At 40.9% G+C, this 18,609-nt stretch overlaps 1 protein-coding gene across 2 annotated transcripts in view; it reads right to left on the reverse strand.

The window, feature by feature from the left end:
• PARP8 (poly(ADP-ribose) polymerase family member 8) overlaps window positions 1-18,609 on the reverse strand; it is a 261,740-nt gene that overhangs the window by 79,416 nt on the left and 163,715 nt on the right. For both annotated transcript variants that reach the window (XM_066602737.1, XM_066602738.1), the window contains 3 exons: window positions 16,836-16,913; window positions 4,693-4,787; window positions 3,570-3,630 (listed from right to left, as the gene is read on the reverse strand). In XM_066602737.1, the coding sequence (XP_066458834.1) occupies window positions 3,570-3,630; window positions 4,693-4,787; window positions 16,836-16,913 (234 nt within the window). The remainder of the gene's footprint in view (window positions 1-3,569; window positions 3,631-4,692; window positions 4,788-16,835; window positions 16,914-18,609) is intronic.

Consider the following 18,609-nt stretch of genomic DNA (forward strand, 5'->3'; position numbering starts at 1 on the left):
GCTCAGGAGCAAAGATACGTCTGCCGGCGGCTGGTGGGGAGGAACGGAGGGGAGAGCGGGGAGGAACAGAGGGGAGATCTCTCTCCCTCTCTCCACCCCCCTGGTCCCCCTTGCTCATGGCCGCAACTCACCTCTCACCCACGCCGGCAGCCGAACCTTCTCTACCAAGCGGGGAGATGCTCGCTAAGGACAATGCTCGATCGAGCAATTGTCCTTAGTGAGTATGCTCGCTCATCTCTAGAAGGAACCCATTCAAGTGAATGGGTTCTATGGGATGTGCATTGCGGGCGCAAATTTTGCGGCCACAAATGCGCTCATGTGAGGCCCCCCTAAGGGCTCATTCACACGGGGACCTACGTGCGTAAAAAACTCGTGGCTATTAGACCCAATGGTTTTCTATGGGGACCTTCAGATGAAGGAATTTTAGATGCGCAGAAAGCATCAATTTTTTTACGCCGGTGATTTTTGCGCGCATAGGTCCCCGTGTGAATGAACCCAAAGGGTGCTTTTAGATGGAATGATTATTGTTCAAAAATTGTTCAAACAAGTAAAAACGAACAATAATAGTCAAGCCTGATAGAAGCCTGTCCGGTCACATCGCGGTTGCTGGGCAGCCGGGGGCCTACTGAAAGGCCCTAGGGCTGTCTATGCAGAGCACCTAGCAAGCCGTGCGCTTGATGGGCACTCTGCATAGGCAGCCCTGGGGCCTTTCAGGAGGCCCCCGGCTGCCTAGCAACCACACAGCGTCCCGCAATCTCATCGTGAGATGCTGTACGGGCCCCCTGAACGTCGGGTGCAGGCTGTTTCTTACAGCGGGCACCCGGCGACAGCAGTTCCGACGAGCCGCGCCGCTCGGCAGAACTGTTAACACTTTAAATGCCGCTGTCAGAGCAGTATTTAAAGTGTTAACAGTTCCGACAAGCGCCACGGCTCGTCGGAACTGCTGCCGCCGGGTGCCCGCTGTAAGAACAGCCAGGCACCCGACGTTGTATGGAGCGGGATCCACCCGCGATCCCCTCCATACAACCATTTGTTCGACTTGCGAACAAAACGGACTTGCGAACAGGCTCCCGGAACGGCTTGATAGAAGCCTGCCCGGTCCGTGCACAGTATGATGTAATGCCATAGCATTACATCATACTGTGCAGGACAGATTGTTCGCATCTAGCGAAATTCGTAAGTCGAATGTTCGCAAGTCGGGGACTATCTGTACTTACCTGCTGCCGACAGCCGGAGTTCCGCGCGGCCGGCCTGCAGTGGGTGTGAAGGGGGTGTGAGTCAGACCAGCCCCCTGATTGGCTCAGCGCTGAGCACGGAACTCCGGCTGCCGGGAGCAGGTGAGTATATATATTTTTTTTATTTTAACACATTTCTGGATGAATTGCAGGGAAGGGCTTATATATTTAAGCCCTTCCTGACAATTCATCCGGCTGTATTGCCGGCTCCATTGAATTCAATGGGCAAACATCGTTCTTCTCTGCCACAGCTGTTACAGCTGTGGCAGAGAAGAAGGATTTGTCTTCTATATGTTCTCAATGGGGTCGGCGCTGCTGCCGCCGGCCCCATTGAGCGCATATAGAGAAGAGAAGAGGAATCACAGATCGCAGATAGGTGCGATCTGCGATTTCTGTTCTATAATTTATCGTACGAGCGCATAAAAAGCGCTCATGTGTCCGATACCATTGCAAAGCAATGGTTTTATAAAATCGCCGGACGCATGCGCATGCGCAAATCGCGGCAAAAAACGCCCATCTGACTAAGGCCTTAGACCTATGATGCATACTTAGGCCTCTTTCACACGACTCAGTGCGCTTCTACGCTCAGCTGATTGCTGCTAAAAATCATATGAATGAAAAATAGCCGCAATCAAGTCCTGATCTTTATTAGTGTTTTCTTGGCAATTCACATAGGCGGCTGCGGCGTATCGGCAAAAAAATACGCTGCAGGGCGGAAATCCCTCAGTCAGCAGAATTCCTCGGAATGACTGCTAATGCTTAAATAGAGCCAGCTGTCTTCGCTTCCCTGCGTTGGACGCAGCTAAACTCCCTCCCTTTTTTATCAGATCCCATAGAAGTCTATGGGAGCCTCCAGCGTATCTCGTACAAAGATAGGGCAAGACCTATCTTTTGACACTGCGTATAAAGTTGGTCGCCATTTTCAGGGGCCGAGGTGCTATTTTTCCAGGTGCAATTTTTTGACGCTCATCTGAATGAATACATTGCAATCCAATGCTTCAGATGGTTGGGATTTTTGGACGCAACTACAATAGTGGTGTGAAGAAGGCCTAATCAGGGTTCATACAAGTTCTCAAAAAACTTTTTCCATGACAAAATCTTCATTTTCAATGACACTCGCGGAACTCAAAATACACGCAATCAAAGGTTTAGGGCTCCTTCACACTAGCGATCGCGATATTGCTGCGTAAAAATCGCGGCAAAATCTCAACTTTTTCCCCGTGATTTTTGAGCACCAGAACTGCTTTTTCTCGCAAAAGCATGGCTGCCACTTGCAATTTTCTCAAACGATTTTCCTGCAATTCTTTAGCACGAAAGTCAATAGGAGTTTCTAATGATAAAAACACATCACACGATGTGCTTTATGATGCGATAAAAAAAGCGGCTCCATAGGGTAACATGGGAGATTTAAAAAAATGCAAAATGCAGAAAAATAAGAGATGCCGTAATTTTTTTTCTCGCAACATCACATGAGTGAAACCATTGGTTTCATAATCCAGCACTTTCACTCACTCCCATATCGCTCAAAAAATGCGTGATTTTCTGGCAAGTGTAAAGTTTCTGGCACCTTTATTGTTTTTTTATATACAAAAATAATCAAAAAGTCACACCCTGCTAGTCAAGCTATTTCCAGTTATATATATATATATATATATATATATATATATATATATATATATATAATATAATATATATATATATATATATATATATATATATTTTATAAGAAACTTCAAAATCTTAAATATTTTTTGTATTTTTAAGATTGAGTATTGGGAGTCTTGTGTGTTTTTAGTTCTGTTATCCAGAACAATTTCTTTATTCCTTTGGCCTGTAGTGTTAAACACAATACTGGATCGTAATGGAATAAAGAAACTGTTTTGGACAAACAGAACTAAAACACACAAGAATCTCAGAAATTATTATTATTACTCAGAAAAAATTCCATGACGAAAAACAAAAATCCAAGACAAATCAGAAAGTTCCATAAGATTTCCAGGTATTCCATGACTTTCATCAAATTCCAGGTATTCCAGGTTTTTCATGACGAGTCTGAACCCTGCTAATACACAGAGTGAATCAGGTAGTCAGAGAAGCGGCGCGGCCATCTTTGTTTCTCCAGGCCCGGAGAGTCGCTTTAACCGCCATAGTCTAGGAATGGATGGGTAAATCCTTCATAAAGAGGTTCGTTTCTGCAATGGCCCTTATACAGTACAGTATAATACAAACCTTATTACTGACTATGTTTGCCATTACTAATTGTGTTTAATACATTAAAAGCAAAGTTTAGAAAAAATGTAATGAGAAAATAAAAAACAGACTCAAAGGACTTACATCTAGGAAGCTAACGTCTATATGTAAATCAATATCCACATCATCAATTGCTCCATATTCCCTGCAACACAGATTAATATCATGTTAATAATAATAACAGCAGTTACTGCAGTGTACAAAGTCTGTGCAATACTCAACCTCGACCTCTGAAAGTACTAAGGTAGTGGAATGAGCATACAAACTGTAGTTTGCTACCACATTACTACCCAGATGCCAACTTGTCCGGCATAAATGGAGCCTAGATCAACAGAGGTAGAATTGGACAAGAAGAACAGACAAACCTAGAGGGATGGAGGCAGGCGTATGACAGTAAGGTCTATGAAATATGTGCTGTATAATTAATGGGACATTGTCAAGGGTTATCCAGGATTTTAAAAAGTTTTATTTTTTTTCCACAGAAATAGTGCCACCCTTTTCCATTGGCTGTGTCTGGTATTGCAGCTCTTTACCATTTAAAGGGAACCCGACGTCAACTTTAAGCACCATGTACCAAGTTGTGATGCTTATAGTTTAGGTGACGTGGAGTCCAGCGAGCCTCTTTTAATACTCATCCAGTCTCCTGTTCTTGCGATGTCCCCTGGTGAAGTCAGCGCACGCACAGCAAGTGTAACTTTTTTCAGAAGGCTGAGCACACGCCTTTCCATTCATCATATGGGAGTGCATGTGCACAGCCTTCTGAAGAGAGTCAGGCTAGTATGCACGCACTGGCTTTGTCAGGGGACACCACAGCAATGGAAGACTGAGTGAGTATGAGACACAGCTTCCCGGACTCCACGTAAGCATCATAGCTTGGTTTATGGTGCTTAGAATTGATGACAGGTTCCATTTAAGAAAATCGGACTCAACTGCAATACCAGACACAGTCAACTGCAGTACCAGACACAGTCTACGGTAAAGAGTGGTGCTGAGGTTTTTTTTCCAACTCTTTCCAAATATATTGAAAATGTACAAAAGACAAAGTTAAACTTTTTTTTAATACAATGATATTTTAGAAGCAAATGAAATGATTCATGGAATTAAAGAAAAGCCCCGTAACACCATGTGACCATGGCAGCCAATGACTGGGCACATCTATCATGAAATTGTATATAACAATAGTCCAAATACTTTATAATATGCTTACCTGAGAGATACAGCACTGGGTCCATAGATTTCTCTCACTGCTGCGAGGTCAGCTTCCAACTGTGGGTGCTTGTGAAGTTCTCCATCGTAACTCACCTGTGCAAAGTAGAGTACATCATTACTTTATTATAGCACCTTTTATCCCGTCTAAGGCAATTTTTGATCCAAAAAATAGCAGGAGACAAATGTTTCTTGTACTCATTAGGATTCCTTTCTTTATAAGGGTTGTATGAGATTACATATAAGGGTCTGGAACTGCAACTTAGTTTCATTCAACTTATAGGGCTTAGCTGCATTACCCAACACAGTTCATGGCTAAGAGCGGAAAAAACAAACATCACATGACTGTGTTTTTTTACTCTAACTTTGCTGTGTGGACTAACAGGACCTGAGCTGCCTGTTGATTGACTAGACATAAAAGATATTTCCTTTTCCAGCGCTCTGGTGTGACTCAGCGGTTTTTGCAGAGAGCCTTGTAAGGAGTGAGCTGCCCCAGTGTTACCGGAGAGCTGGGTTTTCCTGTACCAGAGAGAGAGAGAGAGAGCACGACTCAGATTCCTGCAGTGGCACAACCCAACTGTTCTAATGTAAATGCCAAAAAGAGGTCTGCCAATTGTCCAAGGAAACATCAACTGCAATTACTGACAACTGCAAGTCATCACCAGGAGAGAACTCACGAGTGAGAGCAGATAGACTGAGAGCTGTTACCTAGATATTTAAGTTTTGGTGGTGTGTAGTCATGAGTACCATCACCCAGGCTCTTCACCACTAAATTGGTTGTTTTGATTTAATCACTGTACAACCTTGCCAAACGTACTGTGTTTATAATTTGTTCAGGGAACAGTCACTGCATATTTCATATGGTGGATTCAGTCATTTGGTGATCTGAAGTTCCTACAAGACTAAATTATTTCAGAGGAGACTCCTATTTTCAAACAGCCTCTTTGGAGCCATTTACCCCAGGTCAGGGTAAATTCATTGTCTGTGATAATTCTATATTGCATTCACAATATTAAGGACACTCTACTCATAGGGTACAGACCGTTAATTGAACGTTAGTAATCATTTTGTATTGTACCCAAATAATACTATTGTATATTATTGCCGTATTATTCTGTACATTGCTTGTTCAACTGAACTGGTGTAAAACTCTCCATAACCAGTCATATTCTTCACCTGTCACCTGCTATAATTATGTCCATAAACTTGACAATTAAACGGACTCATTCTCAGTAGCTTCCAGGCCAGTGGCCTCCAGTCTATGCTTCTCCAGTTATTGCAAAGATGCACCTCGCAACCACAGGACTTGCTACATTATCTCCCTACACATTACTGGAGATTATGCGACCCTTCTGACAACATGGCACAGTCTAAAGGAGACAACCTCTCTAACTTTTCAGAACACAATAAAGAAGCATAAAGAAATTGTCAGAAATCCCCAAAGACTGTATTGGAAAGTTATTTTCGAGTATAAATTTCTGACGAGTTTGAAACAAACTAAAGAAAGCATAGATTACTTCTCACAGTTGATTCAGTTGCTCACATTTCATTTACCCCTTCGTAGATATAAATAACTATATTATGATAACTATTTGTGTTAAGATAATGTAGCAATTTAACCTACAGTCCTATGTAAAAAGCACAGATGAAGAGCCACTTTATCTAGTTAATATGTCAGAAGTTTTGATTGGTCGGGATCTCGATTTTTGGACCCCCACTGATTGCTAAAATGTAGGGGCAGAAACACTCATCTGAGAGTTGTGCCCATTTGGCTGTCATTGCAAGCAGTGTTCAGACTCCATTGAATCTCAGCACCTGGATCCTCACCAATGAATATGACATGTCAGAAGTTTTTAAAACATTTAGTTAACTTTTCAGTTACTCCTTCCTTAGGCTATGTTCACATCTGCGTTTGGATTTCTGGTGTTCTGATGACAGAACTGAACAGCGCTGGATAGATCCTATTGACTATAAAGAGGTCCATCCAGCTTCCGTTATACTGTCTGGCATCTATCCAGATGAAATAGTGCAGCATCTGGTTTCTTTTTGGACAGAACTGTGCCAGAAGCCCTGGGCGGAGGTTTTGACACAGATTTGAACACAACCTTAGATGTCTTACTAAATACTCATTTGACCGGCAGCTACAATATTTTTCCCAACAACTCCACATACAATAAATGCATGCTTGGTTCGGCTTTGTGTTCATGTGTTTTCCATGGGATGAGTGTAAAAAGTTGCTGTCAGACAGTTCTCATGGCGGCTTATCTCCACGAAGACGAAAAGGATGGAGTATTGAATTTCAACATGCCAAATCCTTCTTTCTCCTGACATCAAATGCGAAGGGAAAGTCAAGAGGCTCCCATACGCATGTCCATCTGGTCCAGCTGAAATAGTCAAGTTCAGATAACTTTTCACTCTCTTGCAATGTTTGGGAGACCACTTGGGGTTTGTAGGCTTTCATTCCCTTATTAGTACTTTCATTGAAGGCAACAAGGGACTGGTGATAGTCCCTGCTACCAGACACAGTAGCATATGCATACTTAACTCAGTGTCTAGCAATTAGAAGAAGCAGGGCTGTCACTATTTGGGGGGCCACGAGGTAAAACTATTACAGAGGAACTATGAAAGTCACTCTTATGGTTTACTCTAACTGGCAGTATTATGGTGCACAGTGGTTGTCACTATTATTTGTTAAAGAGCATTCGGTTGGGCCATTTTAGACTTCGATGAGAAAGTGAGCGCACAGAGGCCTGGAAGAGTCAGATCTTTGGACTGCCCCAGACTTCACAGCAGACACTGTGAGAATGGGGAAGCGGGTGAATATAAAAAAGACAATCCTTGGCTCCCCATCAACTCCCCGAACACCACCATATGGTACTCTTCGTGGTGACAGATTCCCTTTAAGTCTGAATATCATCACACTCAGCAAACTCAGCACTACTACTGCTCGTATATTCAGTAATAAGGCATGCTGCAACGGTAGGGCGTTCCCTTAAAGCAGAGTTAAATCTAACGCAGCACCTACAAAGCTTTTTACAATCACTGTACATAGAATATGATCTACTCCTCTGTAAAAGAAATTCCCCATCTCAATAATTAATAGGCTCGCATAGTCCTGGGTAGTTTATATAGCTTTATTTATAATGCATAGTTTCAAGTGGGTCTGTAAGGGAATTCATTTTAAAGTGAATTAAGAATGCATTAAGATTCTGTTCCACAAATATTGTATGATAAAACATATTCGACTTAAAGCGTAAGTCATTATTTTAAGAATATATACATTAAATATGCATCCTGTAAAAAAAAACGAATTTCACATGTTAAAACCTTTTAATTTAATGCAAAGGGAAGTTCTCTGATTTAAGGGGACGCAGGTAAGTTATATAGTGAAAAGATAAATAAAATATAAACTAAGCTAATAAAATATTCAATCACACATAGAAGTCATTAAAATATTGTAAAAGTGCTTAAATAAGTATTCTGAAGACGTGTGAATAAATCTCAAATCTCTTATTCAAAGCTACAGTAAGCGCCGACACTGCGGAAGTCAGGTTATAATTATCACTTCCTTAAACGATAGAGAGCCCAGAGTTCTTTGATACATGATGCAATTGGAAGTTGGATTCTCACTTTCTGTCTGGAATATTCGGTATATGAAAGAAAATGTACAGGCAATTACTTCTGGGGGGATGAAGTAGTAATCAGGAGTTTAGCTTATTGAGGGTAAGGGAGCTGATGGGGCCTCTGACCCTGGTATAGAGTATTGGGGTGGGGTGGGGCAATAACAACAAAGCACTCTGTCCAGGCCGGTGTATTAACACCTTAGTGACTGGCTTATTTTGCGCCTTAACCCTCAACATTAAAATTGGAAAAATCTGCCCAAAAAGTTTGAATTTATATCTCATGTAAATACATTTGGGGCAGAACTTTAAGGCACCTTAAAGGGATTTTGTTATTAAAAAAAAAATTCTATACTCACCTATTCTTTCCCAGGCAGACTCCTTACCACATCTTCTCCTGACTGATCTTCTCCAGTCCCCCAGGTCAGCTCAGCGCAATTAGACCGACTTGTTATGAAGGCTGCATTCCTCGCATTCTTCTTCCTGCAGGTCAGTGAAGGTCACGTTCCTGTGCCGTAGCGTTCACTGGCTAGGAAGGAATGCTGATCTATTGCAGAGGCAGCGGGCATGCACAATCTCTGCAATAGCTCAGCACTCCATGCAAGGCTGTTAACTAGTGACGTAATGTACATTGCCAGGCAGGAAGGAGACTGCCTGTGAATGTACATAACGTCACAGGAAGCAGAGGAATAAGCCAATTGGAGGTGAAGTGACAGGAAACAGGAGAAGATAGGTGAGAAGATCTGGTAAGTAGACTGCCTGGGGAGGAATAGGTAAGTATAGTATTTTATTTTTTAATGACAGAACCCTTTTACATGCATTTACAATCTCTTAGTGACATAGCTAATTCTAGCCTGAAGAACCAATAAATCATTTCTCCTTTTATATTCCAGTAGTTAAAACTTTTTTAGTTTCTCGAAGCTCTACGACACCTTATATTTTGCAAGACAATTTCTAGTTTATATATAATGTACCGAATAACTTTACTAAACTTTATGCTGGGGGGGTGGGGGGGGGGCAATGGAAAAAAGCAATTTCACCATTGTTTTTTTAGGATTTATTTCTATGGCATGCAGTATAAATATTATGTTAACTTTATCCTAACCACATTTATGGAGGCTTTATTATGTTTTACTGCTTTTACACACTATAAATACTTTTTTTTTTTAAAGAAAGACTTTTTGCTTGTTGACAGAGCTGAATGAGGGCTTGTGTTTTTGCAGGATGACTTGTAGTTTTTATGAGTACTATTTTGAGTTTTATATGACTTATTGATTACTTTTAATTCCTGTTTTGTGGAAGTGAGGAACAGAAAATGGCTATTTTTTATTTACGTTTTTTTATTTAAAATGGCATTTGCCATGCTGGATAAATCATGTGATATACTATACCAAATATATGTTTTTGCTCTTTTTTTAAATTTTTGAAGCATTGTGTAAAGGGAAGAAAGCATGGTAAGTCCATGTTAGCCCTCCTCTAGGACAGGAGGAAGAAAAATAACAAATGTTTTCTGTTGTTTGCTCATCCCCTACCTGTAGAATCAATATTCCCAACCCCATTTCAAGCTGACGTATTTTTCAGTGTCATTGTTCCATAAAAGAACCATAAAATTTGTCAACATAGTCATATGAAGTCTTGTTTTCTGTGGGACACTGGAGCACATTTTTTTTTTTTTTTGAGGGGAGGGATGGAAGAAAATAATTCCACCAATGATTTTTTTTTTTTCATTTATTTTTTATGGCCTTCACAGTACAGTGTAAATGAAATGTTACTTTTATTTTGTGGAGGAATATGATTACGGTGATACCAAATTTATAGTTTTTTTGGGGTTACTACTTTTCCACAATAAAAACACTTAAAAATTGTATAACAGTTGTACTTGTATTACCACGTTCCAAGACCCATAACATTTTTATTTATGTGCCAACGGAGCTGTGTGAGGTCTTAGTTTTAATGGCATAAGTTAAAATTTCCATAGGTACTATTTTGGGGTACATGCAACTTTATCACTTTTTATTTAATTTTTTGCAAAGCAGATGAATAACGACAGCAATTCTGACTTTTTTTTATGGCGCTCTCCAGGTGGTATAAATAAGATCTTAACTTTATTGTTTGGGCCAATATGATTGTGGCGATACCAAATTTACATTATTTTGTAGGGAACATTTTTTAAGCTTCTTTAACTTTCTTTTACACATTTTTTAGTCCCTCAAGATGACGACCACTTGATGATGTGATTGCTCAATCGCTAGTATACTACACCGCACTACCTATGCAATAATGTGTGGTATACTTTTAACAGTCAAGTGTTTCAAATGAATAGAGAGAAGAGGCAACAGGAAATACATTAACAGACTGCAGTAGGGACTGAGATGATCTGCTCACTGTGCAGATTGACTAGTCACTGGGTCCTGTAGATAATATTGCAAGAGTTCATATACTCCTCAGCTTTTGTAATGCATTAGTATATGCATAGGGGGGTGGATTTGCTATTTAAAAACACCAGTTTTCTGTTGCTAATTGCACTGGAAAACTATCTTATGCGCTTTCAACCAAATGAGTTTTAGGCATTTTTAGACATGTTTTGCAGTTTACGAAAAAGGGGTGTGGCTTTATAGCAAAATGCGGCATGGCATCATGCGAATGGGGCAAAGCCTAAATGTTAAATGCACCAAAGATGCACAAAAATTTTGGTGCAAAAACTGGAGTAAAATAAAGCTAATTGGTAATATAAAGTTAGACTAGCCAGTCTAAGGATACGCCAGTGTTCTCATCCAGTATGAAACACTGATAAATCTTAACCCCTTAGTGACGGAGCCAAATTTTGGAAATCTGACATGTGTCACTTAACATAGCATAACTCTGTCAAGGTTTTGCATATCCAAGTGATTCTGACATTGTTTTGCGGCACATATTGTACTTCATTTAGGTTGTAAAAATAGTCCGATAAAATTTGTGTATATTTATTTAAAGTACCAATATTGGGAAAATTGTAAAAAAAATTGTCATTTTTTCACATTTTCAACTGTAATATCTCAAATATGTGCGAACATACTATACAAATTTTTGATAGGATATATATTTCCATCTGTTTACTTTATTCTAAATGCACATTTGAAAAACTTTTTTTTTTTAACCATTTAGGAGACGTACAGAGTATTAACATTACTTTTCAGCATTTTGAGGAAAACTTTGTTTTCATACCTCAAGTAAAGTTTGCAAAGGCTCATGGGTCTCAGAATGATAGATACCCCCACAAATTGCTCTAGTTTAAAAACTACACCCCTTAATGTATTTACTGGGGGAAGGGGGGAGGGTCATAAATATTTTGACCCCACAGTTTTTTTTAGGAATTAATTCAATTTATAGGAGAAAAATTAGATGTCATATTTTTGCAAATGTCATTTTAAAGACATATTTTTTTCCTATAGTGCACACGAAAATGAGGCTTGACACCCCAAAATGTCTCCCGTGTTCAGAGACATACCTATTGTGGCCCTAATCTTATGTTTGGATGCACAACGGGGCCCAAAATGAAAGGAGTAGTCAGTGGCTTTCAGAACTGAAATTTTGCCTAAAGGCGTTTTAGGCCCCATAGCACACTTGTAGAGTTCTTGAGTGGCCAAAACCATAGAGAACCCCCACAAATGACTAGACCCCTTAAAGAATTTATCTAGGGGTGTACTGCATATTTTGAGCCCACAGTTTTTTAATGAATTTAAGCAAAGCAAAAGGAAAAAATTGTAATTTTTGTTTTTTTGGCAATTGTGTCAATTTCAAAGCAGCTTTTTTTGTACTGCACACACATGAATGAAGACTTGCACCCCAAAATGGATACCGCTATTTGTCCGGTTTTCAGAAATATATCCATTGTGGCCCTAATCTTATGTCTGGATGCACAACGGGGCCCAAAATGAAAGGAGTAGTCGGTGGCTTTCAGAACAGAAATCTTGCATGAAGGTGATTTAGACCCTATTGCCCAATTGTAGAGCCCTTAAGTGACCAAAACGACAGAGAACCCCCACAAATGATCCCATTTTGAAAACTAGAGCCCTTAACGAATTTATCTAGGGGTGTACTGTGTATTTTTATTCTACAATTTTTGAATAAATCTAATCAAAGCAGTAGGAAAAAAATTATGATTTTCTTTTTGTTGGCAATTGTCTCATATTAAAAACAGTTTTTTTGTACAGCATACATATGAATGAAGACTTTCACCCCAAAATGGATACCCCTGTTTGTCCCGTGTTCAGAAACCTACCCATTGTGGCCCTAATCTACTTAGAGGACACATGGCTAGGCCTGTAATGGAAGGAACACCCATTGGATTTCAGGGTACAACATAAATTCCAGGCCCATTGCCCAATTGTAGAGCCATTGAGCGTCCAAAACGATAAAGAACACCCACAACTGACCCCATTTTGAAAACTAGACCCCTAAACAAATTTCTCTAGGGGTGTACTGCGTATTATGACCCCACAGTATTTGAATGAATCTAAGCAAAGCAGAGGGAAAAAATTAAGATTTTAATTCTTTTGGAAATTGTGTCAATTTAAAAACATTTTTTTTTGTACAGTGTACATAGGACTGAAGACTTGCACCCCAAAATAGATACCCCTGTTTGTCCCATTTATATAAACATACCCATTGTGGCCCTAATCTACTTATAGGACACATGGCTAGGTCTATAATGGGGGGAACACCCATTGGATTGCAGGGCACAACTGAATAAATTCCAGGCCCCATTGCTCACTTCTGCGGAATAAAAATTGACTCCCTGAAAATTATCCCCCCCCCACCGCACACCCTTTTTGGCGTTCCTCAAATCTTAGATAAAAGTAATAATGTGAACTGTTTGGTATTTCCGAAGACAGGGGTAATTACAGGGGGCCTGGTTGGGATGGGCACATGGGGCAATAAAACTGGGTATTCCCCCTTCCTCTCATGCTTTTTGGGGGGTATTTCTTGACCGTCAGGGATGGGGTATAAAAAGTAGCGCTCTGAGGCTTTGTAATCTTGCTGAGGTGCGGCGGTCTCACACAGAAGGCGCTCAACAAGCTTCTCCTGGAACTGCAGGAAGGCAAGTGTTTCCAGGGCTTCTTGTAAATTATGTATTACAGGTCGCGGTCTGAATAATGCCGGGCTCACATGGCCGGATGTGGAATCCACTGGTGGAGGCCCGCAGCTGATCCCAGCTAGGAACCCGGCCGTGGAGCGGTGTATGGCCATGTAATATACTGCGAATAACTGAGTACTTACATGGCCGGTCATGCACAGTGCACCTTTTTTTCTTGTTTGTGTTTCCTGCACCGTTGCTTAGCGATGACACGGGTATTGGCAGCCCATACACAATGTAGTTGCGTATGGACTGCGGGCATATCCGGACCATGGAGCACAATGAGCTCTATGTCACGGATATCTGCGGTAAAATAGAACATGCTGCGTTCTTTTTTCTGCAAGTGAATTATGCAATTCCGACCCACTAATGTGAGCGGAATTGTGTAATCCAATGCGATTGATCTGTGTATTACTGCGGATCAGATGCATGTGGAATCCGTAATTCCTGTCCGTTCATGTGAGACCAGCCTAAGGTAGATCGATACCTTTAAATCACGTGACTGGGGACCACTCAATGAGGTCCCTGCTCCAGGCTTTCGGCGACCGTTGATCGCCGGGAGCAAGGAGATTTTAAATTTCCTAGGCTCCCTGGCTCCTACATGTGTCCGGCATTTTGCTAGTGATCGCATGTGCAGAATCCGGGAAGGTCCACGGAGGAGGATCGCGTCGGGGTTCAAATATGGAGGCCTCCAGTAAAAGTTTCAACTCCTCTCACCAATTGCATCGGTGAGGGGAGATAAAACTTTAACTTTTTTTTAACTTTTACGTTATCTCCATTATCCATTGGGTAATGGTGAAAACTTGATCAGTAACCGCTCAACGCGGCCCCCGTGAAATCTCCAGGCTCTCGGATAAGTTTTGTAGCAGGGAGAGTTTAAATTACCTTGGTAATCCATGGCTTTTGCGAATGCGTCTGCCATTTTGGCGACAGGCGCATGCGCAGAAGCTGGGGTAAGGTCCGGGGGAAGGGGGATATGAAATGTAAGCTTTTCACATTTTTTTTTACTTTTTCAAACTTTTTTGTACACTTTTTTACACTTATTTTAACTTTAGAAGATCACTGTTATCCATTGGATAACAGTGATCACATGCTAGCCAGGAGCAGAGGGATTTTGAATTTCCCAGGGCTCGAGCCCCTCTGTGCACGCGCCTGATGATTGACATTGGGCGCGCATCGCAGAAGGGGACTTCAGGTCCCAGAAGACTGGGACACCGCTGAGGACCCGTCGTGAGTATGTTTACCTACCCCATGGATCCGATCCATGAGGGGAGGTGAAACTTGAACTTTTTTTCTACTTTTTAAACTTTTTCCCTATCCCCGCTATCCAATGTGCTCACCGCGTCCCCGGTGACATCTCCTGGTTCCCGGCTACCTTCAGGAGCCAGGATATTTTTAATTTGCTGGGGCTCCTGGCATTCTGCGCAGGACGTGATTAGTCTGGCACTCATGCGCAGAAGAGCGGCGGCGGGTCCTGGGGGACCAGTGCACCGCGGGACACCACGGACAAGGCGGGTGAGTAATCTCAGCTGCCCTGTTGGATCCGATCCATCAGTGCAGCTGAATTTTTAACTTTTTAAACTTTTTTCCTCACTTTATTGTGATCAGAGCTATCTATTGGATAGCGCCGATCGCATTGCCGGGAGGGGTCGCCTCAGCCTGGGATGACAGCTTTATGCTGTTGGCTACCTGCGGGCACCGACAGCATGGAGCTGTCACGTCCTCAGCCAACAGGGCTTTAATCCAAAGAGGATGCATGTTTTTATGTCCTGTAGGATTAAAGCCCACTTAGCTAGGATGTAAAACGGCATTGGGACCGGCAATAAGGGGTTAAGACTGTCTGTTTAAGAGCCCTTTTTTTGTGAAAAGATAATCATTCAGTTAATTGCTAGATTGAGTGGAACTGAATGATAATTGTTCACTGTAAGCAAGGCCAATGACAAATGATAATTTGTTCACTTATCGTTCTTCGTTCAGTTTATACAGGCATAAAACCTACAAATAATTGGTCCATGTAAATAAGAATCTATGATCGACTGCCTGTTTATTCTGAAGGGAGGCGGGCAGGCAGAATAGTTCTCCAGCACGCTCCATCTCCATTTAGTGAGCGATTATCGCTCCTGTGTAAAAGTACAATAAAGATGATCACTGGAATGACTATTGAATGCACTCAACAGTCGTCCATGAAAAAGGACCCTAAGGTTGCACTGTGTAACTATTAGACAGTAGTAAATCTGTTCTGGTGTCTGTTTACTTCTATCCACATCTAGTGACTTCAATTAAGTTAACTTATCATGACTCTGCATCAGAGACTAATCACTAAACAAACTGGAAGTAGTGGCACCTAAGATCTACTCTCCTGAAAATCTAACTATGGTGGATAGTTTATACAGAGAATCTCTGTACTGGACAATCCCTATTTGCCAGAAGGATCCCAACACAATTAGTTGACTATAAGTGTGCCCCTGCAGGCGCCCCAGCAATCACTGTGAGTCTGCCGGGAAACTTTGCTGTAGGTGTACAGTTTCCCAGCAGCACCCCCAGAGGATAGACTAAGCATGACACTGCATTTATTCATATCAATGAGTTGACTGTGTAATGCAGAACAGGACAGGTCCTCCTTAGAGTACGTTCACACATAGAGGATTTTGGTGCGGATCCTAAGCACACTGCAAAGCCGGATTCTGCATGCTGAATCCCGCAGCGGAATACGGCTCTGCCAGAAGTGGTGTCCACCCATACCTGGTCTGCCACTGGGTAATCTGTACTGTGGATGGACCCGGAGGCTCGCCGTCGCACATGAACAGTACAGATTTTTTCCCTCCCATGTTGTCGGCTAGCGGTTTGTCTGTCGCCAAATCCGCAGCCCATTCGATGCCCATCCGCGGTCAAGATTTTAGGGTTCTGAAAATGAGCCCCCTCCTCCTCCTCCCTTAACTCAGAACTCCCTAAAAGTGTATAGAAAATGAGTTTCCTAAACCCAAAACCCCCTGTAAGGCTGTTGTTGGGGGTCATGATTTCTGTTTTAAAGCCGTCCATTACGGATTGTTTTGTGATAGATACCAATTTATTCCAATGACTTATTATAATGAGTCATTCAGCTTTCCAATTCTACTACAATAGCAGAAGAGGTGACTATTATATTCATTGGAGACCAAGGAAACCTAACTGGATGGAACCATAAAAAACTAAAAGGCTTCCCAGTCCCCTGGAAGAGTAGGCTTTTGTCCCAAATTAGCTCGGGTTAATTGGAGGTTTAGTGATGGCAGCATGGTCCAGTATTTGTCACTATTGCCTGTACAGTAACAATAGTGTACTTGGCATCCACAGTGTCTACACGTGTCCCCATGATGAAAACAATTAGAAAGCTTATGTGCAGTCTTACTATATCACTCATAATAACTTCACCTGCCCTCCATAGTAAAACTCTTCAGAATCATTATCTCCTTCAGAATCTTCTTCCACTGCACTACTGTGTCGTGATTCCTGGAAAAAAGGAGAAAAAGCTGTAAGATCTTTTTATACATCCAGGAGTCTTTCATCTTGTATTCTAAGAAGCGAAGTTGACTTGTAACCTTCATGGAGTTTAAAGAGTATAAAGATTCTTTTTTCTTAAACACTTCTAAATTATTTTCTTTGCTATAGCCTTTTATTGATTCCAGATATGATGCATTTAAGTAAAGCAGCAAATGAGGTGAAGATTATACGAGGAGATTGAGATGGAAATTTTTAGTCAACATAAAGAATAAAAATGTAACAAAAAACCTTGAACATTAGGAAAGGGAAATCTAGAATAAGAAGACAGAGGAGGAAGAAAAGAGAGAGGCAACGGACAGAAAGAAAAGAGAAAACAGAAAAAAGACAATAGATGGGAAAAAATAGACAAGAACCAACCCATGAGGTGCACTAGACTAAAAACTGGACAAATTGGCAACCAAAGGTTGAGTTAAAAGGGTAAGAACGACCACCTGTTAGGAAGCCTGCCCTGGACTTATATAGTCAACCCAAGGGGACCACAGCACTGGAAACATCTCCATTTTATCCAACAAGATGGCTTTGTAAGGGGTCCCTCTGCAGGATACAAGGAGTACCACAGTTTTTATATCCTCAGAGTGCCATTGTGTGCCAGAGTCAATTTCTTTTAGTAATCTTGTCAAGAGAGTTAGTAACTTGCTCTGTGTCCTGCAGTTGGGCGCTTTTTAGGTTTACTGTGTGTTGAATGAACCATATTCAGATATTCTACAGTATAGCTGATTAAGATACCTGAACTTCTTGCCTTCAAGGTCAGCCATCTGTTGCATGGCCTTTGTTTTTTTTAATATGTTCTTTTTGTTTTACTGTTGTTGGGCCATTTTTAGGCATGTTCAAAAAATGCATATTTTCTATTACTATTAACAGTGATAGCACTACATTTTCCTTTTCCCATGCACCTATGCTATTGTCGTTCCCAAGCTGGGTACTGATGGAAAACCTTGCAAAATACAATAAAACTTGTACATTTCAATATATATATATATATATATATATATATATATATATATATATATATATACATATATATATATCATAGGAGGGAACAAGCAAAACTGCTGATATATGTGCCAAAATGTCAGGGATGGCTATTCCTACCTCTTCCCATTTGTAAAAAAAATAAACCCGCCCGCATTTTTTTGTATAATGTTCAGCAATGTTAAAATCATCCATAAAGTAAACTGAATGGAGGAGCTTTAAAATAAATGTCCATCTTTTAATATCATGGGAGAGAGTTACGGCCCATCCACATCAGCATTTTGTTTTCCATTTTTAATGGATCCGGTTTTTGTTCTTACATGAAATACATAGCAAGACAAATATAAAACTGAAGCAAATGGAAACCACAGTTTCTGATTTGTCTTTTTTTAATTGATTCGGTATATAAATCTGTCAATAATAAGGAGCACTTCTATCAGTTTATTAGTGTTTTGTTCCCTTTACATCCGTTTTAAATAAAACGGTCTTGTCCTCTTTCGCTGTTTTTCCCTTCCGTGTTTGCTCATTTAAAAACATATCCATTTAAAGGACAACAAAACAGAACCAGACGGAAACCTTTCATTCAGTTGCATCACCCATTGACTGGAATTGAAATAAAAAAATGTATTTACATTTTTTTTAATGTAAACAATATATTGCTATTATTTTCCGT

Source organism: Eleutherodactylus coqui, chromosome 5 (assembly GCF_035609145.1).
Source record: "Eleutherodactylus coqui strain aEleCoq1 chromosome 5, aEleCoq1.hap1, whole genome shotgun sequence".
Taxonomy (NCBI): Eukaryota; Metazoa; Chordata; class Amphibia; order Anura; family Eleutherodactylidae; genus Eleutherodactylus; species Eleutherodactylus coqui.